This window comes from Girardinichthys multiradiatus, chromosome 23, assembly GCF_021462225.1.
Source record: "Girardinichthys multiradiatus isolate DD_20200921_A chromosome 23, DD_fGirMul_XY1, whole genome shotgun sequence".
Classification (NCBI taxonomy): Eukaryota; Metazoa; Chordata; class Actinopteri; order Cyprinodontiformes; family Goodeidae; genus Girardinichthys; species Girardinichthys multiradiatus.
This window is the reverse complement of record NC_061815.1, coordinates 1,107,777-1,130,879: the sequence shown is the minus strand read 5'-3', so window position 1 is coordinate 1,130,879 and position 23,103 is coordinate 1,107,777. Positions and strand designations below refer to the sequence as shown.

Below are 23,103 nucleotides of genomic sequence, written 5' to 3'. Positions count from 1 at the left end.
ATTTCATGCAAACAAACAGCAATAAAACATCACGTCTTGCCTGGGCTTCCGGAATCAAATGGAGTAGACGGGTGCGTCAGAGCCTCTCTCCCACCTTAATATCAAAATATCCCGTTCAAAACACGTTAATCTGCTCACTGTTTCGACAAAATAACTTATGAACGGGAGGAGAAACATGTCGAGCCATAAAAAATTGATAAAGATGCCCAAAGCTCAGGACAAAAGTGCCCAGATCACTAAAGCTAACACGTGTCTGAATCAAGCTAGCGACAGCGTGGCTAGCTCGGAGGCTGAGAGCACTGGAACGAACATGGACTCAGAAGGAATACTTGAGGCTATTGACGATATGAAGAGTGTCTTGAAGGGAAATAATGCGAAGCTACAACAGAATATTGACCATCTGGGACATGAGATCAATGGTAAGCTGGACAGTATTGCCACTGAGGTACAGGGCCTGGCAGAGCGGGTTGACGAGGCGGAGGCCCGCGTTCACCAAGTGGAGAATTGGGCAAAGGAGGCAACTGAGGCGCTGTGCTTCTGCATCGAACAACAGAGGAAAACACAGCTTAAAGTGCTTGATTTAGAGTGCCGTTCCAGAAGAAACAACGTACGTGTGTTTGGGTTACCAGAAGGTTAGGAGGGGAACTCCACTACGCAGTTTATTGAAACGCTTTTGAGAAACCAGCTACAACTACCGGAGGACCTTGACTGAAAATACAGCGCGTACATCGCACTCTGGCAAGTAAACCCCCGCCCGACTCACCACCGAGGGCTATTATTGTCAACGTTTTGGAATTTTCCACAAAATAAAAGATCTTAAGAGAAGTGTGGAAAAAAGGCAAGACCTGGGCTCCTCAAATATTCACTTCGACCACGATTATGCACCTGAGATAGTGAAGAAGCGCAGAGAATATAACGCTATCAAGAAAGGGCTCAAGGTAAAAGGCATACGCTTTCAAACACCTTTTACCAACATAACGATTCAATGGGAATCAGGAACTCGCACATATTCCAGCGTTCGGGAAACCTACAGCGAGCTGAAGAGACGTGGAATCCAGGTGGAGGAAACGGCGACAGCTGACGGTGGTTCCAGAGTGGAGTCGTGTCTTCGGGAGCTACTGGGCTGGCAGTCGGCGAATAACAGCGGTGCTGCTGTGGGGCTGAGAGCGAAGAACAAACTGCATGATTTCCAGCGGAGCATGGCCGAGTAAAAATAGGCAGAACAACATGACATAACGCAGTATTATTTTGACTGGGGTCTGACCTACTATTTCGTGGGAGAGGACACTGTTTTTTTTTTCTACAATGGACTAAAAGGATGGACGTGTTTTTTCCTAAAGGCGCTTCTACGGTCCTTTTCGGGCCCTCTCAGTTTGAGAGGTTTAACCCTCGACTTTCAAACGAGGTCACGAGTGAGAAGAGGGAGCTTCTTCTCACCTTGAAAGTCAGTTTGATATTTCTTTGTTCTGTTACAGTTCGTGTTCTGGATTTAGGGGCCAAATCAGTCAAGGTATTTCTGTACATTACTGTCATATAATTTAAAAATCGCTTCCTTGAATGTAAACGGACTGAGTTGTCTATTGAAAAGAAAAAGGGTCTTAGCCAAATTGAAAAAAGATGGGATACAAATTGCTCTTTTACAAGAGACACATATGTCTAAACAAGAACATGACAAGTTTAAGTCATTTGGTTACTCAAATACGTTTTATAGCTCTTGTAGAAATAGTAGAAAGAGGGGGGTAGTCACCCTAATTTCTATTTCACTTAACTTTGAATTGATATCTGAGAAGGGAGACAAAGAGGGCAGATTTGTTATTATGAAGGGGAGAATTGATAATGTTGTTGTCACAATTGCTAATATATATGTACCGCCAGAGAGTGACAGGACTTTCTTAAAAACGTTCTTTGACACCATTATCTCATTTAGTGAAGGAGTTGTTGTTTGCGCTGGAGATTGGAATACAATCCCTAATTATGCTCTAGATACAACAAGCTATAAGAAACAAAAAACTGGTAGGTCAAAAGATCTAAATATTCTGATCAGGGAGATGAGCCTGTTTGATGTCTGGAGGGGTCTCCATATTAAAGAAAGATAATTTACACATTACTCTCCTGCCCACAAGGTTCACTCCAGGATCGACCTGTTTCTGATGAGCACCATTGATAGATCTAAAGTGAAGGAATGCTTAATTGGAACATCTGATATTTCAGACCACAACATTATCTATCTATCCATCGGTTTGTCTAATAGACCTAAAACAACATTATGGCGCTTAAATATAGGTATCCTTAATAATGAAACCACAACAAAGGAGATTAGAAAAGAAATAACGGAATGTATAACGGACAATAATAATGGGCAGGTAAATCCCACCTTGGTCTGGGACACAGTTAAGGCAGTAATGAGAGGGAGACTAATTTCTATAACTGCTTATCTTAAAAAAATAAAAAGGTTAAAATATGATGAATTGGACAAAACATTGAGGAAATTAGAATTAAAACGGCAAATGACCAACAATGGAGAATTTTCAGAACAAATAACGAAAACTAAAAACAATATAAATGATATGATACTCGAGGATCTTGAGGAAAAATTATGATTCTCCAAACAAACATTTTATGAATCAGGCCCAAAAGCTACACGAATCTTAGCTAAGCAACTTTGTAAACACCATTTGAAGCATTCGATTACCAAAATTAGAGAATCCTCAACTGGTAACTTAACCTATGACATGGATAAAATACATAAGACCTTTGAAAATTACTTAAAAACACTATTCTCTGCCCCAGGACCAGTTAACATAACTGCTATTGACAATTATTTGGCAGCTTTGGACCTAGCTTCACTTGGACTAATCCAAAACAAAGCTTTATCTGCTCCCATTACCCAGAAAGAATGAGATACCGTTATTGGACAAGTAATAAGTGCCCAGGTGGTGATGGGTTTCCAAATGAATGGTACATAATGTTCAGGAAGGAGCTTTCTCCTGTCCTGCTTGATTCTTTGAACTGGACATTGAGCAGAACTGAGATCCCACCATCTTGGAGAGAGGCTGTAATATCTGTCCTCCCTAAAGAAGGGAAAAATGTTGAATACTGCGAATCATATTGCCCAATCTCAATTCTGAATGTCGATTATAAAATTTTTACATCAATAATTTCTCGGAGTGTTACTTGTCAGATCTAATACACAAAGACCAGACAGGATTCATCAGGGGCCGACAAACTCATGACAGCATAAGACGAACATTACATATACTAGACCAACCCAAAAGGCAGGGCCTCAGTGCCGCATTAGTTAGTCTAGACGTAGAAAAGGCCTTTGATCGGGTCAACTGAGCATCTGGGCTTTAATAACCAGTTTATTAGTTGTTTGCAGTCACTTTATGATGAACCACGGGCCAGGGTAAAAATCAATGGGCACCTAACAAGTAGCTTCCAACTACACAGAGGAACCCGCCAGGGATGTTGTCTGAGCCCGTCGCTTTTTGCAATATTCATTGAACCCTTGGCACAGGCCATTAGAGAAGATGATGGGATAAAGGGTGTTAGTTTTGCAAATATAGAACACAAAATTGGCCTTTTTGCAGATGATGTAATCACATATCTCCAAAATCCAAATATAATGCTCCCCTGAGTTATGTCGGCTCTAACTGAGTTTGGTCAACTGTCGGGCTACAGTCTAAACATCGCAAAAACACAGGTTCTGACGATTAACTACTCCCCTAGTAAATTTATAAAAAAGACCTATGGGTGGGATGCCAAAAAGCTAAAATACCTAAGAGAATTTATTTCCCGAGATTTGGATGAGTTGTTTAGTTTGAACTTTGGTAATCTTACTAAAAACATACAAAAAGACTTGACAGCCTGGGCAAGGTTACTGTTGGATTTCACAGCTAGAATGGAAATAGTGAGGATGAATCTGCTTCCTCGATTTTTATATCTTTTCATGTCATTGCCTATTAGAATATCTAGCGCACAGTTTCCTGCCTGGGACAGGTTGATCTCCAGATTTATTTGGTCCGGGACCAGACCAAGGATAAAATTTGAAACACTCCAAATTAATTGGGACCAGGGGGGTCTGGCCCTTCCAAATTTGAGGGAGTACTATTACGCATCTCAGATGAGATTCATGGTCTGCTGGTGCTCTTCGGAAATAGAGACTGGATGGGAACAGATTGAACTTATGCAGGGTGGGGTCCAACGCCAAACACGACTGGGAGGTAAAATAGTTCAGACAAAAATGGGAATGGTATAGTTGAAAACACGTTGTTAATCTGGAAAGAAGTGGTCGATAAGTACAGATTGGCAGATGTCACTGGACTCCTGATGTGGCCCTCCTGTAACTCAAACTGTCGGCCAGGAGAATTAGATTCCTCTTTTGTGGGCTGGAGAGATAGAGGACTTGTGGCTTTGTGCCAGTTTGTATAAGGTAACACCTTTAAAACATTTGAGCAACTGAAAAGGGAATATAATCTTGAGAACAGAGATTTATTTAATTTTTAGGTAAGACATTTTTACAATACCAAAATAAAAAAAGGTGTTCCTCCAGAAGGTAATACTATTGTGAACATTTTTACAAATGCTTATACTCGCCTCCTGTGTAAAACTGTTTCCAAACTATATAAAGGGTTGCAGAAACATAATGGAAATAACACCTTGAATATTAAGTCTAAATGGGAAAGGGAATTGGGTGTAGAAATTACAGAGGGTGAATTGCTTTCAATGTGTGACACAACAGACATCTACCAGCTCTAAAAGATGGAGGGAATTCGGATAGAAGTGCTTAATTAGATATTTTATTACACCTCAAATTACTAGTAGACATAAAGGAGAATAACAGCAATGTTGGAGACAATGTGGCCATCAGAATGTAAATTACTCTCATGTATTTTGGTCCTGCCCAAAGTTGGCAACTTACTGGGATGGAATCTTTCAGACTACTGGGATAATTTTAGGGTATGTCATTTCCAGGGATCCCAGAGTTTTTCTGCTGGGGCTGATATCTGGAGAAGTGTTTCAAAAAGAAGATGAGTATCTTTTTAAAGTTCTATCAATTGCAAGCAAAAAGGCAATTACACGGTCTTGGCTAAAGAAGCTCTCTCCCCAGCTGGACCATTGGCGGGAAGTCGTGGAGGAGATTCACTCTATGGAAAAACTGACATATCTTTTACATATAAAAGGACATTTTTATAACAAACGCTGGTCTAAATGGCATATAACAATGACATACAAGAGCAAGGAAGCATAACTAGGTGTACCACCTCGTAATTATTTTTTTTTTCCTTTCTCTCTTCCTACTTAACTAAGAATCAGTGCCTCAAGTTCTGTGTGTATTGTATGTCTCATTGTAATGAAAAATGTTAAATAAAGAGTATAAAAAAAACAAAAAACATCACGTCTTACAAATACTGAAAAGTTGTACCTGTACGACTGACTACATGTCATATAAAAAATTAAAAACTGCTAAAAACAGTCACAGTAATAAAGTTTTACACTGTTGTCGCAAGTAGCAGCCATCTTGAATGCGGAAGTCGGGAATGGTCCTGTTGCTCCAACTTTCCAACTCGTAATTTTGACTTTGGGGGAAGTTCCATTTATAATTTCCTGCTTGACACAATGCACCATTTATTAGTCGTTTAACGCAGGGAAATCTTTCATTATGTCAGGTTCCAGGTTTTTTTGTGCAAGTGCTGACACACACATCCCACAGCGGCTGGTCTGAACAGTGTGCATTTGTTGTTTGTCCTCAGTGTGCAGGGGGCGCTGCAGCTAAAGGAAGATTTTGGCTATATCAGAGAGATGATTAAGTCTGACAAGTATGGTCTGTCAGCTGAACTTCACCATAGACTCCTCAGCCTAAGGTATCACCATCCCTGGTACACTTCCCTCATTTACTAATTACACATATTCTTTGCAGCGTTTACATATAGCTGAATTGCCAAGAGTGAAATCTTAACAAACTCTCTTGTGAAAGCAAGATAGAATTAAAGCAATCAAATCCTAAGTGATTGTGACTGTGTTCTGAAACATTGTATCAGGCATAGCAAATGTCCTTGAACACAACACTGCAGTGCAATTTGGGTATTTGGTTGCTGCCTGGCAGGTATGCTAAAATGCAGAATATAACCAGCAACTGAAAAGAGAGCTAGAATCAAGAAGTGATGGAGACAAAAAGAGACATAGAAGTAGAGAATATAAAACATGAAAACAAAGTGTTCCTTATTAATAGTGAGAGGATAGGTTTGTTACCAAGACGGACTTGAATGCCTGTGAGATTCCTGACAAATACTTATTTTTAATTTGCATGTTCTCTTCTCATGAGTTGTACCAGTTGGCAGTTTTGGGATTTGTTATATATAAAGTGATGTTATCCCTTTTTTGGTTGGCCCCTGGGGACACATCACATCTGTCAATTATGTCGATGTCAAAACAGATCATTAACAGATCATTCTCACACAACACAAATATAAATGAAGAGGAACAAACATTTTAAAGAGTTTGGACCGAGATAAGTAGCCAAAAAGCTTTTTTTAATCATATTTTCACCCAGAGGGTGAAAATGCTGATCCCTACCATTTATGAAAAATTAAGTTTCATCAGGATAAAATCTGCTTTGCTGACATCGAGAGATACATGGATGGGTTGTGATTTTTTCATAGCAATCCACAAAAAGGTATTTTTTCCTGCTTCCTTGTTAGTTTTTTTGGAAATATGCCAACGCCTTCTGCTATGGAGTTTTGTGGGAACATTAAGAAAAATAGCGTGAATATACATGAACTAATCAATATCTGTCACATTATGCCAAAGCAGCATCCCGTCAATTTGGGTTTTGGCTGTGAGATGCACCACAAATCCATGGTAGGCAGCAGGGCTTGACATTAACACCCGCCAAACGCAGGTGAATTTTAGCAGTAACACAGCCACTCCAACTAGCCACGTTGGCGGGTTGAATTATATATACAGTAACACCCACCCCAACATTCGAACAACTCCCAGAACACATGACATTAGACACCCAGGTTGACTCCGCCCCACCCCTTCCCACAGATCCTCCTTGAATTATATATACAGTTTTAATTTTTAGTTTTCTCAAATGGGATCTGAAATAATAAGCAAGTTGAAATGCAACACTACGACACTACAACTTCCATCAGCCCTGCCTGCGTACAGTGTTTGCTCTCTGGTCTGTTCATGACCGACGTCGCTTTAGACAGGCGGTCCCTGTGGAGAACACAGTTGTGTCGCAGTGGAGGCGGTAATGTGGTAATGTCTCACATGCTCAGTGCAGAACAACAGACTGTGTTGTAAAATGTTTCATTTATTATTTTTGGCATCCAAATTTCTTGAGAAGTGGAATGAAGGGCTGAAACGATGGCGGTAAAAGAGAACAGGTTCATAAAAGAAGGAACAATTTTAATGAAATGTTTCGAAAGGTCTTAATTAAAATAAATAAATATGTTTTAGGATTTTACCATTTGACTAAGATTTAATAAAAATCTACTTTATACCACTTTCTTTTTTTTAAATGTAAGAAATTAAGACAATGGAACCTTAGGAGTGGAACACTTTCATGAGAATGTATCGTTTAAAAAGATAATTTATGTAGATGACAAAACAAGCACATTTATCTGACCCATAGTAAACATCTCTGAGTTTAAGAAAAAGTTTTGTCATCAAAAATTCACATTGTTTTTTTATAAATACCTCAAAATGTGTCTTTCTTTGCTTCAGCAAAATGGTTTTTCATCAGGCCTAAACTCTGTTTCTTCTTATCCTTCATTTAGCTTCTAACAAAAATAAAAAACAAGTAAATTATTGCAATACTTTTTTGTTTGATTCACAATAACTTACATTCAGTCTAAACCCTGCTGAGACAGAGAACTGGTACAATATGTCCTATGATATTTTAACTTTAAATTACTTATAAACTGTCTTATGGAAATATAAATATTTTGGGTTTGGGCTAAAGCCCCCAATATTATTTAAATATTTCTAATAATGACCTGAAGTGGTAAATATTTTATGTAGTCTTGATATGATTGCGTAGAAGGGTCATTTACATTTGAAAATGTTGTAAATCTAGTTGAGGTCAACTTTAGCATGCTATAGTCAGCTTTAATCATATTAATCTTAAATGTTCAACAACAACATTGTGGCTGGTGAAAATGCTGAGTGGCTAGTAACTTTGGAAAACCACTAGCCACAGTGGCTGGTGAGCAAAAAAGTTCATGTTAAGCCCTGGTAGGCAGACAGACATGCTGTGAGCATATTTCCAATCTGTCCTGCCATCCTCAAAATAAACGGGAGTGGACGAAGAGTTGAGTTGATACAGCAGCATTAGTAGAAAAAAACAGTGCTTTGCTCCTAACTGTCCTGGCTTATGGCCATGTTATTCACAAAATTTTTTTACGATAGGAGTATGCTGTAAGTACCAAGGCATGATTACCTTTAGAAGGCATTAGTAAAAATTAGCATTTAAAATAAAGACTTCTCAGCAAAACACCTGCAAAATTCATATTTTTCCAAACCCCCAATCGTTAATGGCAGCTGGCCGCTCATACTGTCCATTGTCGCTACATGCACATCCAGGAGGAGTCAGTGACTCGATGCAATCTGCTGGTTTTCCCTAGATGAAAAACCTTCAAACCAATTTGAATAATAAACTGAATTGGACTGTATTGTTTAATTAGGTTAAATTGGAATGTATGTAATGGATTTTGATCCTGTCTATATGATTGAGTTGAACTGAATCTTTTTTTAGACAGTGCCATGAGGTGACTTTTGTTCTGAATTAGTGTTATATAAATACAATGGAAATTAATTGAATCTCGTTTTATACATTACTCAGAATTATTACAAATGACACAACAGACCAATCTGCGTCACCAAGGTGACAGTATTAAAGGCAGATCCTTTTTTGTCCTGAATAGTGGCTTTAATTATTTCAGTTATCTAAAATTCCATGGTGCTGAATCATCATTAATGATCACAATGTTTCTGGTTTCCTGGCATGAAATTCCATCTTAGGCTTTGCTACTTCTGCCTTTGTTGCAGTTGAGGAAGATATTCCTTTATCCGCCTTTTCCAGAATAGATCCAACATTTATTGAACCTGTCTCCATCTGCAGCAATCATATATGTCATCCTTCTGAAAACATCCTGGTGGAAGCGATGGTTCTGTCTTGAGAAGCAACAGGTTGTTTGGTGTAAGTGCTTCAAGGTTGTTTGGATAAGTAGAAGCTTTTGTAATAGGTCTACTGTTTAGAATAGCTACAGCTACACATAAAACTGTCCTGAGACCATCTTCATCCATACTCTGCACATTCAAGGTGGAATTAAGAACTTTCTATCACAGATCTCATAAGACTTTCCCATACTCCATAATGCCAGCCAGCTGGGGGATGGAAAGTCAATTTATTGTTCTTCTAGAGAAGTGTTTTGTGTATACAACTTTGATTCCAACCTTTATTCATTTCCTTCAACTACGATGGGCTCCCACAAAATTGGTACACGTTTCAGATGGCAGTTCTTTTACTTGGCCATGTTTGGCAGTGAAGCAACAAAGGGAATTGATAAAGGAGTCTGTGTCCAGTGATGATGCTGCTTCAATATGAATGGTTCTTCAGACTAAACTTGTGAATATGACACCATAGCATTTTACAGTAGTTCTTCCACGTTTTACCGAAAATGGTCCGAAATAGTCAACATAGGTGAAAGGAGGTTTATCAGGCATTGCCCTATGTAAGGGGAAGCCTGTCATTTGTTTTTGTCCTGGTGAAGCATTCATGTGCTGACACACAACACATTTAGCCTCAAATTTTCTTGTTGGTACTGTGACACCTGGAATCCAGTTTAGACAGCATATGGTTACAACCTCCCTGACTGACCTGTTCATAGATATGTCGAAGGATTAGATTAGAAATATGAGAGTTTTTGCAAGAATAACAGTATGTTTTATCTCTTCTGGCATCACTGTTCTGGTAAGTCATCCACCAATTCTCAGTACACCATCTTCCAGGTTGGGATTAAGTTTACAAATGTGACTGGTCTTCTTGCATCCATATAGTCCATTCCTGTATGACTGCATTGGGAAATGCATTGTCCCATCCAATCTTTCTTCAACACAAATTCTGTGACCGCAGAGAGAATCCCACGTCTGTCAGGGGTTGAGCTTTTAAAATGATTTTGAACATGAAACATCTGACTCAACACACCATTGAACTCCCACAACTCTTTCCACTGGAAGCTCATCATTGTTTAAGTCCAGATCTTTTATTTATTTTGCTCTGTTAGCTTCGGGTATTACAGACAACACCTTGCGACTATTACTTATTCACTTGTTCAGTAGAAAGCATCCTTTGAAGCACATTACACTTAGTTCTTGATAGAGAGCTTTTGCATTTTCCCCTGAAGCTGTTGAGACAAGGCAGTCATCAGCATAAACGTTGTTCAAGATTGTATGCATGGCTTGAAAGCAAAACTGTTGTTTATGGTCTTCAACACATTTCCTTAGTGCAAATTTTGCAATACTGGGAGATGATGTTGCTCCAAACATGTGTACTCTATATTCAACCATGTTTTGGGTGTAATCTCCATCAGGCCACCAGAGGAACTTCAACAAATCTTGATCCGCTTCTGGTACTCTAACTTGGTGAAACATTGCTTTGATGTCTATGCTTTTGAACAGGCTCTTTACGAAACCTAGTCAGGACTCCAGTCAACGTCCTGGTCTAGTCAGGACCTTGTAAGAGCTGACTATTCAGTGAAACTCCTTGGTACATGGCTCCACAATCAAATGTAGTTTGGCAGTACTGGAGACGTTATCCAAAAATTGCTAATCTTCATTGGAAGGTTCCTTTTCATCTCTGGCACAACATACTGGAAAATCTGTTTTAAACTGCTGATTCCAAAGCTCCTCAAGTGTCTTACAGATAATCAGTTGACAGTTATTTCTGGTTGCTCTTGAGCTTCAGTTTGAATCTCACCCAAAAGTCCGTTAATTGTCCAACCAAGCACATGTCTCACAGCATACTGTCCATCTGCAACACTTCTGATGACATCCAGTGCTTTAGAGCCTTTGGGATATTTGAGCCGATTTGCAAATTAATCTTAGAGTCAATTTCAGATAGATGTACAGACTTCAAATAAGCCCGCAGAATTATATCGCTCCGCTGTGGAATGTTTCCTTTATGCATAATGAAATAATTAATAAAATAATAAAATTAGTGTCATCAACCATTTCTTGTCACATTGTTCTCTTTTTTTCCCCTCTTTTTTTCTACCGTTCTGTCTGGCAGAGTAGAGCTCAGAATTGTTTTCTGAGTGTCAAGAAAAACCCCAACAGATTTACTTTCACAAGTGGAGCATTACAGCTAACGCTTTAAAGCTCTGCTTGATATTCATAAAAAGAAACTTTATTAGAAACTGCTTTGGGATTATTTTAATTGTTATAGACATGGAGACAGAAATGAAAAGGAAAAAAATAAAAGGAACGAAAGAGAGAGAGGGTGAGCAAAAAGGAGAAGGGGAGAGAATGAGAATAGAATGGAGGAAAGAAAGAAGGATGAAAAGAATACCAGATTACACCCTGCTTGCTTCTACACCTGCAGACATTCATATTACCAGCATTTTTACGGAAAAGTGCACGGTACTTATGAATGCAAGATGTATTTAGTGGCAAATGCGGCTCAATATAGAACATTTGTGTATCTGTTAACACCTGAATCTAAACACCTGTGGGTCTGAGTGTGAGCACGCTTGTGTATACAAGGTTTCTCCATAAAAATATGCAATAGTGAGTGTGAGGAGTCACAGACCTGCCCCCCTGGACCCAGGACAGGGCATGCTTGTGAGAGCTTCTTGGATTTTGGCTACAGTCAGTGGTACATCCAGGGCCGTCGCTTGATTATCTGATAATTTAGGAAGTGTTACTTTATGCAGAAATTGATCAGTGTAGTTATCTGACGGATCTATCTGTTGTGTGTATAAAGCTTGGTAGAAATCTCTGAAAGTGCTGTTTATTCTTTCAGGATTATAAACTATATTCCCTGTCGAGTCTTTAACAGCAAATGTAGTTGTTTTTTCTTTATTTATTTTTAACTGGTTAGCTAAATAGCTAATATGCGATGGTGGAAGCGGTAGTCGGAGATTGTCCTGTAACTGGTGGGTTGCCGGTTTAAACCCCCATTCCAACCATCTCAGTTGTTGTGTCCTTGGGCAAGACACTTCACCTGTCGTACCTGCTGATGGTAGTCAGAGGGCCCAGTGGCGCCGATTGTATGGCAGCCTCACTTCAGTCTGCCCCAGGGCAGCTGTGGCTACAATGTAGTCTACCATTGTCCGTGTGTGGCTGTGTGTATGAATGGTTGGATGACAGATTGTGATGTAAAGCACTTTGGGGTCCTCGGACTAGATAAAACGGTACACAAGTGCAGGGCTTTACCATATGCCGCCTCATCTGGGCAGGTGCAAACCCAAGAGTGATGATATTAAAATGCAGAGGAGGCTTGCATTGCTACACCAGAGAAAATACTGTTGTACTGTTTCAATGAGATGCAGTGTTTATTTGTGCTGCCCTGAGTAGCAACCAAAATGGAAACTGGTTGAAATAAAGCCAGGGTACACTCAACCTCTGGCCAAATTACATGGAAAAGATTATATGGATCTCCAAGAAGGAGTGTTTTTTTATAGCAAATACCCTAAAAGGGTGGAATAAGCCTGAAAGGTATAATATGACTAATGTCTTCCAGCCAATAGTTTAAACCCGGACACTTTGACAATATATTTCTGATACAGAAAGAAAAAGTAATGGCTGCTATTTGGTCATTGACCAAAAAGAAACCTTCATGCTCTTTGGAAAAACTTAAGGCGAAGACTAAAGACTTAAATTACCAGGATCTGTTCAGAGACAGCAATTCAGTTCAGTTCATGTATATAGCCCTAATTCACAATAAATGTCAACTTGAACCACAGATCCAATTCACATTCATTAATATATAATCAAGTCAATCCAATCATATACACAGATTCAAATTCAATAAAATACATTCCAAATTGATTATAGTTACAACAGAATCCAGCCATTAGATGTAACACGAACTGGTTGTTATCTATCTAAGCAAACCGCCACCAAAACTTTGTAGCAATTCCTCCTCCTCAACAGCATGTGGTGACAATGGAAAGGAAAGCTGAGGATATTATCAACAATAGAAGAGATTTCTTTAAAAGTGTTGCAACTTTTACTATGATAACATTTTCTTTCAGGGACAGTGTATGCAGTTACAGTAAACCCAAAGGTTATTCAAATGGTCAGACAGGATAGATTGGCACACTCTCCATGCCATATGTCAGCACAACATCAAGAGCATAGACACAGGAGTGTGTGCTTCTGTGAATGTTTTGGGTAAGGCCAATTGAATCTAAGATGGCATTAAAGGCTAGATTTAGGCCATCACTTTCAATGTCAACACGAGTGTTAAAATCCCCCACTATATTGACCTTATTAGTATTTAATACTAAGTCAGATGAGAAATATGAGAACTGATCTAAAATTGAGGGAAGGGCCTGGTGTACGATATAAAACTGCAAACAGAATTGGATTTAGTGCTTTGCAGTTTGGATGAAAAAGACAAAGAGTTGGATACTTGACTTAGGATTAATCAACAAACCAGCGTAACCAATGTCCTTCATCTGCACCCAGGTTTCTGTGAGACAAAATAAATCAGTCTGATTATCACAAACCAAGTCATTAACTAACACTGTTTGAAGAGACAACAATAACCCACATTTGTTAGATTTTTTTTTTTTTTTGTTCAGTTAAACTATTTATTTTATTCCTATTAAAACTTGTTTTTAACATGGAAACCTCCTGCAGAACATGCAAAAAACACAGAATCACTGGTCCAGGAGTTACTTTAAGTGTTGAAAGAAAAAGGTTCATATAGTTTGAGGCAGTAGTAGGTCCTTGACGTTGTCTTGGAGAGAGACAGGAGGTTTCATAGCTACAAAGAAATGCCAGGCAAGATGTAGCTGATGGGAAGAGAAGAAACTCTTGATAACTTTAATGTTCTTGCTATTGCATGTCCCAGGAAAAGTTGGTTTAAGGAACTGGCTAAAATGTGAACCCCCAAAGTCAGAAAACTGACAGGATGAAGTAGAAAAGATTAGCTTCATGGATAAATGGAAATTGAAAACTTAAAATTGACAAGAATATTTTCTGCAACACATGTGATTGACATTGACTAAACTGTTGACTGTCTGCAGCGTTTTTCAGCAGGTAGATTCAGCACTGCTGTGTTTGCTGCAGCAGCCACAGGCGAAACCATACCTGCAGCGCAGAGCCTGGGGACCCTTCACACGCTGCTGTGAGTGTCACACATTTCTATCAGAAAATCCTTTAAACCCCTTCATTTTACAGTTCTGACCTTCTGAATGAAACACTAGCTGCAGCCTGGCATACGCTGTGTTTTCTGTTCATGGAACTGACATCTGTTGGTTTTCCATGTTTTCTTTTCCCTTCTACAAGACTACAACAATCCTTGTACATTTTAAATTAACAAATCTATTTACTGTTTGCCTTTGATGCCTCCAATTTATACAAGTGATGTAGTTCATATTTTTGAAAAGTGTTGCTGCAAAGACAACTTTCGTCATATTCCCTCCAAGATCATTTTCTTTTCTTCACTGATAATTTCTTTGCTCTGTTGCCACCTTATGATCAACATTGTATGTTGACGGCATGACTTTTATTTACCTGAGTGACTGACTTATAAGGACTTGGTAGACAATCAGAATTTGCTTCTGACAGTAATTTTTAAATGTTTGAAAAGCTCCTGTTCCAGTTTACGTAGGCCTTCTAGGTCTACTTCAGATGAAGCAGCCTGAGAGCGACCCTGCTGAAGGATCCAAGATAACGTTTGACTTATTGCTGTACACTAGTCTGTTGTCAGACCAGCAGATGTTTGTCATGTCTGCAGATGGACATTTTTAAGAAGTTGGATCCAATCAGCTCTTATAGATGGACCAGAGTGAAATCTTTCAGTCAGTCAGTCATTTTCTACCGCTTATTCCATAGTGGGTCGCGGGGGAGCTGGTGCCTATCTCCAGTAGTCTATGGGCGAGAGGCGGGGTACACCCTGGACAGGTCGCCAGTCCATCGCAGGGCAACACACAAACAACCACACACACACATTCAAACACCTAAGGGCAATTTAGAGTTACCAATTAACCTAACAGGCATGTCTTTGGAAATCCCTTAGGTCCAGTTAAAGGCAGCAGAGACAGCGTGGTTGCTGCTGTGAGCAGTAATATAACCAACCTGGGCTGTGTGGAAGGTGCAGAGCCAACTCAGTCTGATCTGTCAGTTGCGACCTCTGTCCTCTCCCCAGTGGACACATCCACACCTGCAGAGCCTTACCTTGCTTCAAGGTAAGGCTCCACATAAAGTAACATTATTGTTTGGTGATAGTTCGAACAGATCATAGCATCTGTTGCACTCCTCAGAGCAGCTCACATTGTGTGTTGTAAAGAGAATACTAATGCCAGTTGTGTAGTTGTTAGAGATGTAATCTGTTTTTGTGCTTCCAGTACAGCAGTAGGTTCTGCACACCAGGAATGGTTGGACCTCCGGATCCACAGCACTACTCGTCGCTGGAGGCTGCCAGGTCTACAGTGTCTAAGACAGAACCATGAACAGACCTCAGTCTGGCTGTAGAGATGGAGATATAAAGTATTCAGTTAAAACTATTGTTTTTATGCCTGAGTTACATTATTTTGAATGGGGAAACTGTTCATGTTTGTATCATCAAAACGTGTTGGTATTTTTTTTCCTGAAATAGATTTTATATTCCTTCACTACATACATGCCTTTGGGATTACTAGGCTGCATAAAATAGACTGTTACTTATCTGGTATTAATGGAATGCACAGTATTATAGGTTCAAACTGAGTGTCAAACATTTGATTCAGGAGGAGCAAATGTTGAGGGGAACTAATCTTGTGGACCTCCTCAACGTATCTGATATATGTCTTTTTTTCTATCTCAAATTTACTCAAAAATATTCCATCATGGCAAACAGAAGATTGGGTCAAAAATCTGGTGGAGAGAGTAAAGTACAAAGAAGAGACTTTAATTCAGTCTAAAAACAAGGTTACAGGCAGTAGAAAGCAGTGAGGAAACACCAGAGGTTGGCTACGTTTGACCTCTCCTTATATACACTTCTCAAGAAATGTAAAGAAACACTTTTTAATCAGAGTATAATTGCAGGTCAGTTAAATTTGTTGAATATTGATCAGGTTAGGTCAGTAGTAGAGGGGGTTGTTAATCAGTGTCACCTCTTTTAGTGTTATTGAAATGAACAAGAGAGGCACTACAGGGGAAACAATGAGACAACCCCAAAAACAGGAATGGTTTTGCAGGTGGAGGTCAGACATTTTCCCCTCCTTATTTGTTTCACTGCTTTTCAGTAGTTTTGCATTATACCAGGATCATCATCACTACTTGTGGCAATACGTATACCCTACAGAGGTTGCACAGACAGTCCAACTCCACCAGGATGGCACATCAATCTATTACTCGAAGGTTTGCAGTCTCAAGAGCATGAGGGAGATTCCAGGAGGCAGGCAGTTACTCAAGGAGTAACAAGTTACGGAGGTCCTTAACCTGTGAAGCCCTGAGAGGTTTTAGAACAAATTCTGCCTGCTATGACATAACTTAAATAAATCAAGTAAAGGTACGACATAAAAAAATGTTTTTCAGTGGAACCACTATTGTCACTGTGTCTGATTTATCTGTGATTTTACAAAAAATAAACATTTTTGAGCCTTGCCAAAATCTTTTTCTAAATGAACATTGCAAAACAGCATTAAAATTCTTTTAAAATCCTAGGAGAACCCTCTGGTTTTATCCATCAACATTTTGACTATAAATGCAGCAAATTCAGACTGAATGAGTTGAATTACAGGGGTTGGACAATGAAAGTGAAACACCTGTCATTTTAGTGTGGGATGTTTCAAGGCCAAATTTGGACCAGCCTGGTAGCCAGTCTTCATTGATTGCACATTGCACCAGTAAGAGCAGAGTGTGAAGGTTCAATTAGCAGGGTAAGAGCACAGTTTTGCTCAAAATATTGAAATGGACACAACATTATGGGTGACATACCAGAGTTCAAAAGAGGACAAATTGTTGGTGCACGTCTTGCTGGCGCATCTGTGACCAAGACAGCAAGTCTTTGTGATGTATCAAGAGCCACGGTATCCAGGGTAATGTCAGCATACCACCAAGAAGGACGAACCACATCCAACAGGATTAACTGTGGATGCAAGAGGAAGCTGTCTGAAAGGGATGTTCGGGTGCTAACCCGGATTGTATCCAAAAAACATAAAACCATGGCTGCCCAAATCGGCAGAATTAAATGTGCACCTCAACTCTCCTGTTTCCACCAGAACTGTCCGTCAGGAGCTCCACAGGGTCAATATACACGGCCGGGCTGCTATAGCCAAACCTTTGGTCACTCATGCCAATGCCAAACGTCGGTTTCAATGGTGCAAGGAGCGCAAATCTTGGGCTGTGGACAATGTGAAACATGTATTGTTCTCTGATGAGTCCATCTTTACTGTTTTCCCCACATCCAGGAGAGTTACGGTGTGGAGAAGCCCCAAAGAAGCGTACCATCCAGACTGTTGCATGCCCAGAGTGAAGCATGGGGGTGGATCAGTGATGGTTTGGGCTGCCATATCATGGCATTCCCTTGGCCCAATACTTGTGCTAGATGGGTGCGTCACTGCCAAGGACTACCGAACCATTCTTGAGGACCATGTGCATCCAATGGTTCAAACATTGTATCCTGAAGGCGGTGCCGTGTATCAGGATGACAATGCACCAATACACACAGCAAGACTGGTGAAAGATTGATTTGATGAACATGAAAGTGAAGTTGAACATCTCCCATGGCCTGCACAGTCACCATATCGAAATATTATTGGGCCACTTTGGGGTGTTTTGGAGGAGCGAGTCAGGAAACGTTTTCCTCCACCAGTATCACATAGTGACCTGGCCACTATCCTGCAAGAAGAATGGCTTAAAATCCCTCTGACCACTGTGCAGAACTTGTATATGTCATTCCCAAGACGAATTGACGCTGTATTGGCTGCAAAAGGAGGTCCTACACCATACTAATAAATTATTGTGGTCTAAAACCAGGTGCTTCAGTTTCATTGTCCAACCCCTGTAGCTTTGTTCCACAAAGGTTTTAGAGGGCAATGTGAAAGGTGGAGCTGGGATTTTAGCATAATTTAGCCAAATGTGTCAAAATTGTGCCAGACTCCTAAAAAGGAATCTGATCAATTAAAAGTGCTGATTTCCATTGTAGGATTTCTGCATATGACATAACCTTTGGTCGTGACATTTACTCTGTGTATCATCAAAATGTGCCATTATGCACAGCATAAAATCAATATAATGAAAACAATAATGAAAAATTGTATCCTTTAGTCTCCAACTGGAAGATATTCTATAGAATTTATTCTATAAAAAGAATATTCTATGAAAAGCTATTTAAACCATGAAAACCTGTTCTCTGATAGTCAGCTACTCAGTTGGAAAAAAATAAGCATATTGCACTATCACAACCTGCCTTCCCTATTACCTAATTTATATATGGGATGCACCCCCCACACGTGTACATACTATTTTTTTTTAATCTCTAAAATGTTTTTAAATATTGTGATGAGCTGGAGGTCCTGTGGCTGCTGCATAGAACTTGATTAGTGATTGAAAACACTTGTAGGAAAGGAGATAAAACGGAACAGTAGTAGAGACACCAGGAGGGAGGGTGCCATTTGCAGCGGTTAGCGCTGCAGGTGTTACGTCGATTTGCGTTTCCCCATCAGATACTGTTCCCCCTTCATTAAACTGGGAAACAATTCCTGATGGGTCTAAACACCAATCACACAAAATGTAGTTTTTTAACTACTGATCAATGGGTCCTTGGCAGACATGTGACCTTTACACACCCAGCTGCCATGTTGTGGGGTGACAAATGAACCCTATCAAACGATAAAGTTCATCTGATTTCAACCATTCAGCGATGACTCCAAGATCATTACATCAGTAAAATGGACATTCAGAATAAAAACGAGAGGAAGCCTTGTAGAGAGAAACTCGAGAGGCCGGTATTTGGCGAAGCGGAACTCAATTAGCAATGACAATCTATATGAGTTAGCAGCTAAGGCATGGACAACTGACCCCATGCTATTTCCACCAACAACAAATATGGACATAATTTGCTAACTTGTTAATGGTGTCAGTGACTATACATTTGAAGAATTACATAACTATAAATCCTTGGAGGCTCATGGACTTTTTGCCCATGGTTGGGTGCAAAATTTATATTCATTTCAACCAGAAGGATGCACTGTCACAGCAAGTAAGACACCAGTAACATAAAATGTAGTCAAACTTGTATAAAAGTCTTAACTTCACAGCTTTTTTAAGTTTATAACATAGCATGCTTGAGCATAATTACAAACAGTTGTATATAGATTTGTGCATATATTGGAGGTCAGAAGGTGTTGGGGGTATGCATGGCAGTATGAACTCAAATTTCAACTAGAAAACAGTATTTTTTTTAATAATAGTAATATATCAATGGAAAAATGTATTTGTAGTTAGAGGAGCCATGCTAAGTCTGTATTTTAAGCACTTTCTTTTTTGTCTTTTTGATGTAGGTGATGCACTCACAATGCCTGTGAGAAGCACCACTCAAGCCCTGGGCCATCATACAATCATCTTGGGCTATAGTCACTGCTCACTGCATCTGTATGGCCGGCCTAGGAGAATCATGCACACATGTTGCTGCTATGCCGTTTAAGTTGGAGGTAGATGTCAGGTGCAGAGAGACAGTGACTTCTGTTTGGAATTACACAAAGAAGAGATGGGTCTGAAGCCAGAACACCCCTACTACAAACAGATGCAAACTCAAGATTTTTGTCACAGAGATTGAATGTTGTGACTTTGTTCAATGGACAAAAAAAGACTTTGTGCGTGTTGCTCGAGACCTGGATCCTTGGGCAACTATCCTTGAGAAAGCGAAGCAATTTGTTGAATGTGTGAGTCTTCCTAAACTTGTAAGCTGCTATTTCACAAAGGTGGTAAACAAGCCAACACTAAATGGAATTCCCCTTCAGCCTGTAACAACAAAAGATGCCAGAAATCAGACACAGCATCACTGAAAAGATTTAAGCGAAAAAGTGTAGAAAAATGTTGCCGTATTTCTTAGTGTCCACAGAGTGAAGATGACATGGTTGCCTGTAACAAGGAAAACTGTAAAACTGTTTGGTTCCATTTAAGTTGTGTGGGTCTGCAGCTTCCACCTGCATAAGAAGAGATGTGGTTTTGTTCATCATGCACCACTAAAATGTAATGTACGTTAGTTGGCTTAATAAAGATGGATCTAATGGACTAATAACTTTTTTGTCTGATTTTTTGTGTACATAATAAATGTTAAAAATGACCACTCTTATTTTTTTTAAAGCAAAAGTAAACTCAGGTGTGTGGATTAAGGTAATCTTGTTACACAACTGTTCAGCCATTTTGTTGACGGCTTCACAGTTGCATCTCTACCAAGTCTGTTGTCCAGGTGAACACTGAGGTTATTAATATTCCACCACATCTTCTCCCATAATGAAAATAGTGTTTGACCTATTCGTGTTTATCTTAAAATCTATAATCATCTCCTTTGTTTTAGTCACGTTCAAGATGAAATGATGTTTCCACACCATGTCACAAAGTGGTCCACCACCTTCCTGTACTCAGCTCCTTGTCCATCTCTGATCCACCCCACGACTGCAGAATCATTGGAGTATTTCTGCAGATGACAGGAGTCTGTCTTGTACTAGAAGTCTGAGGTGTACAGAGTGAAAAGGAATGGTGAGAGTACCGTCAACTGTGGTGCTCCTGTGCTGCTGGTTAGACTCATAACCCTTCAGTCTCACAAGCTGTGGTCTGTTTGTCAGGTAGTCTTTGAGCGCCCCCTAAAGTGAGATAGGCCAAACCGTAAGTCTTAGAGATCTGAAATTTGGCACACAGGTAGAGCTCCTCAAACCAAGAGAAAAAGTCTCTTGGGGGTATAACCTAAAACACACAGGAAGTCGGCCATTTTGGATCAAAGGCTAATTTTTGGCCGTTTTTCACTCTTACTCACCTCGAACTTTAACGACCTCCTCCTAGGGATTTTGAGCTATCGACTTCATATTTCGTCAATACGCAGTTAAGGCATGGGGGATTAAAAGTTATCAAAATCGTGAGTTTTCGGCCATGTTTACGGGGCTTGGCCGGGCAACAAACTTGGCGTTCGCGCCCAGACTAAAAAAATGCAATAACTTTCCCAAAGAAACGCCAAATAACACCACATTTGGCATGAAGGAGGACCTTTGGGTTCCCGACGATCCTATGGGGTCATATGCTGACATCATCCAAGCCCGCCCCCTCAGACCAGGAAGTGTCTTTTTTTTACTAGGAAAGGTCGCCATCTGGCTGTCTACACTCAATCAACTTGAATCTGTGCCAGGTAACTAATAACTAGTGGGTCTACCTTTGTTTGAAGCACAGTGACTTTTCATAGAAGGGTGTGGTTGTGGTGGCGAGGCGAAGCTGGACATCACGCCATGGCCATACGTTGGGCTCTAATTTCCACATACATCATCTGATCTGCACCAAATTCAATATGGTTGATCCTAGTCCAGTCTCCAACAGAGATCTGATGACATATTTGGTGGGCGTGGCCTAATTCGTCCACAGCGCCCCCTAGAAGATTTAAAAAAATCAGCCCCAAGCCATGCTTTGACCGAGGATTGTGAAATTTGGTACACATATGTATCTTGTCAAGATCTACACAAAAGTCTCATGGAGCATTGGTCCAAACCCCACAGGAAGTCGGCCATCTTGGATTGAAGTTGCCACGCCTCAAAATATGACTTCTCGCCATAAAAGACGAAATTGATATAGCTCCTACAAGGAAAGTCACAGAGACCTGAAACCTTCTGGGATTGATCTGCCTCTAGCCCTGAACAATATTCACTGATCAGATGCTGACATCATCAAAGCCCCGCTCCCTGAGAACAGGAAGTGTCATGTTTTCCTTTTGACGGCCCATATTTAGTGTCCTTCACCTAATCAATGTGAAACTGTCCCCAATGACAGATAACATGATGGTCTAAGAGAGTCGCCAGTACTGACTGGTTTGGCTGGAGGGTGTGGCTCAGCGAATTCTGAGGTCACACCACAGCCATACGTTTGGCTCTAAATTACACATGCATGGCCCGATTCACTCCAAAATAAATATGGAAGATCTTTGACAACCCCCAAACAGCTCTATTGGATTACATTGAGCTTTAGATCAACTGCGCCCCCTAGGACATTTCAAGTGCTCTATCTCCCTCATACATCATCGGATCCACTTCAAATGTAGTATACATGATCATTAGTTAATGATGGACACGTTGACACAGTTAATTGATGACATCACTTTAGCCCCGCCCACTAATAAACAAATGAGTGCAGCTTCCATCAGGAAGGTCCGATTTACTCCAAACTGAATATGTTGATCTTTATCAGCCCCCAAACAGCTCTATTGGATTACATTGGGATTTGGATCAATAGCGCCTCCTAGGACATTTCAAGTGCTTTATCTCTCTCATACATCATTGGATCCACTTCAAATGTACTATGCATCATCAGGTATTAATGCTGAACATGTTGACGCAGTCAGTTGATGACATAATTTTAGCCCCGCCCACTAATAAACAAGTGAGTGCAGCTTCCATGTGGAAGGTTCTCCCCCAAAATTTGAATGCTTCTCGCCAGACCAGAACTCTGCATGTCCAAAGATCATATGACATGTCGCTCACAGTCCCACCTAGTGGCGATGTGTGGAATTGAATGGCAGCCTCATTGGTGGCATGGTAGGCGGCTATGCCAGGCTCCAGCGGTCGCTACACAGGCCGAGTTGCGCTGAGCTGCAAAGGACCTTCAATGCTGCTTGCAGCTTTAATTCCCAGTTTATTTTTCCCCATCCCATCTACGCTCATACATAGAAAAACCAAC

At 40.2% G+C, this 23,103-nt stretch overlaps 1 protein-coding gene across 7 annotated transcripts in view; it reads left to right on the top strand.

Moving 5' to 3' along the window:
* The window catches only part of ccdc142 (coiled-coil domain containing 142), a 70,768-nt gene extending 50,301 nt beyond the window's left edge, over positions 1 to 20,467 (top strand). For 3 of the 7 annotated variants that reach the window (XM_047353005.1, XM_047353004.1, XM_047353001.1), the window contains 5 exons: positions 5,754 to 5,879; positions 14,265 to 14,365; positions 15,260 to 15,428; positions 15,588 to 15,729; positions 19,728 to 20,467. In XM_047353005.1, the coding sequence (XP_047208961.1) occupies positions 5,754 to 5,879; positions 14,265 to 14,365; positions 15,260 to 15,428; positions 15,588 to 15,714 (523 nt within the window). In that variant the 3' untranslated portion in view covers positions 15,715 to 15,729; positions 19,728 to 20,467. Of the gene's footprint in view, positions 1 to 5,753; positions 5,880 to 14,264; positions 14,366 to 15,259; positions 15,429 to 15,587; positions 15,730 to 19,727 lie in introns of those variants that run through there. The other 4 variants (XM_047353002.1, XM_047353003.1, XM_047353006.1 and 1 more) reach the window with 4 other exon arrangements.
* The last annotated feature ends 2,636 nt before the right edge of the window (positions 20,468 to 23,103 follow it).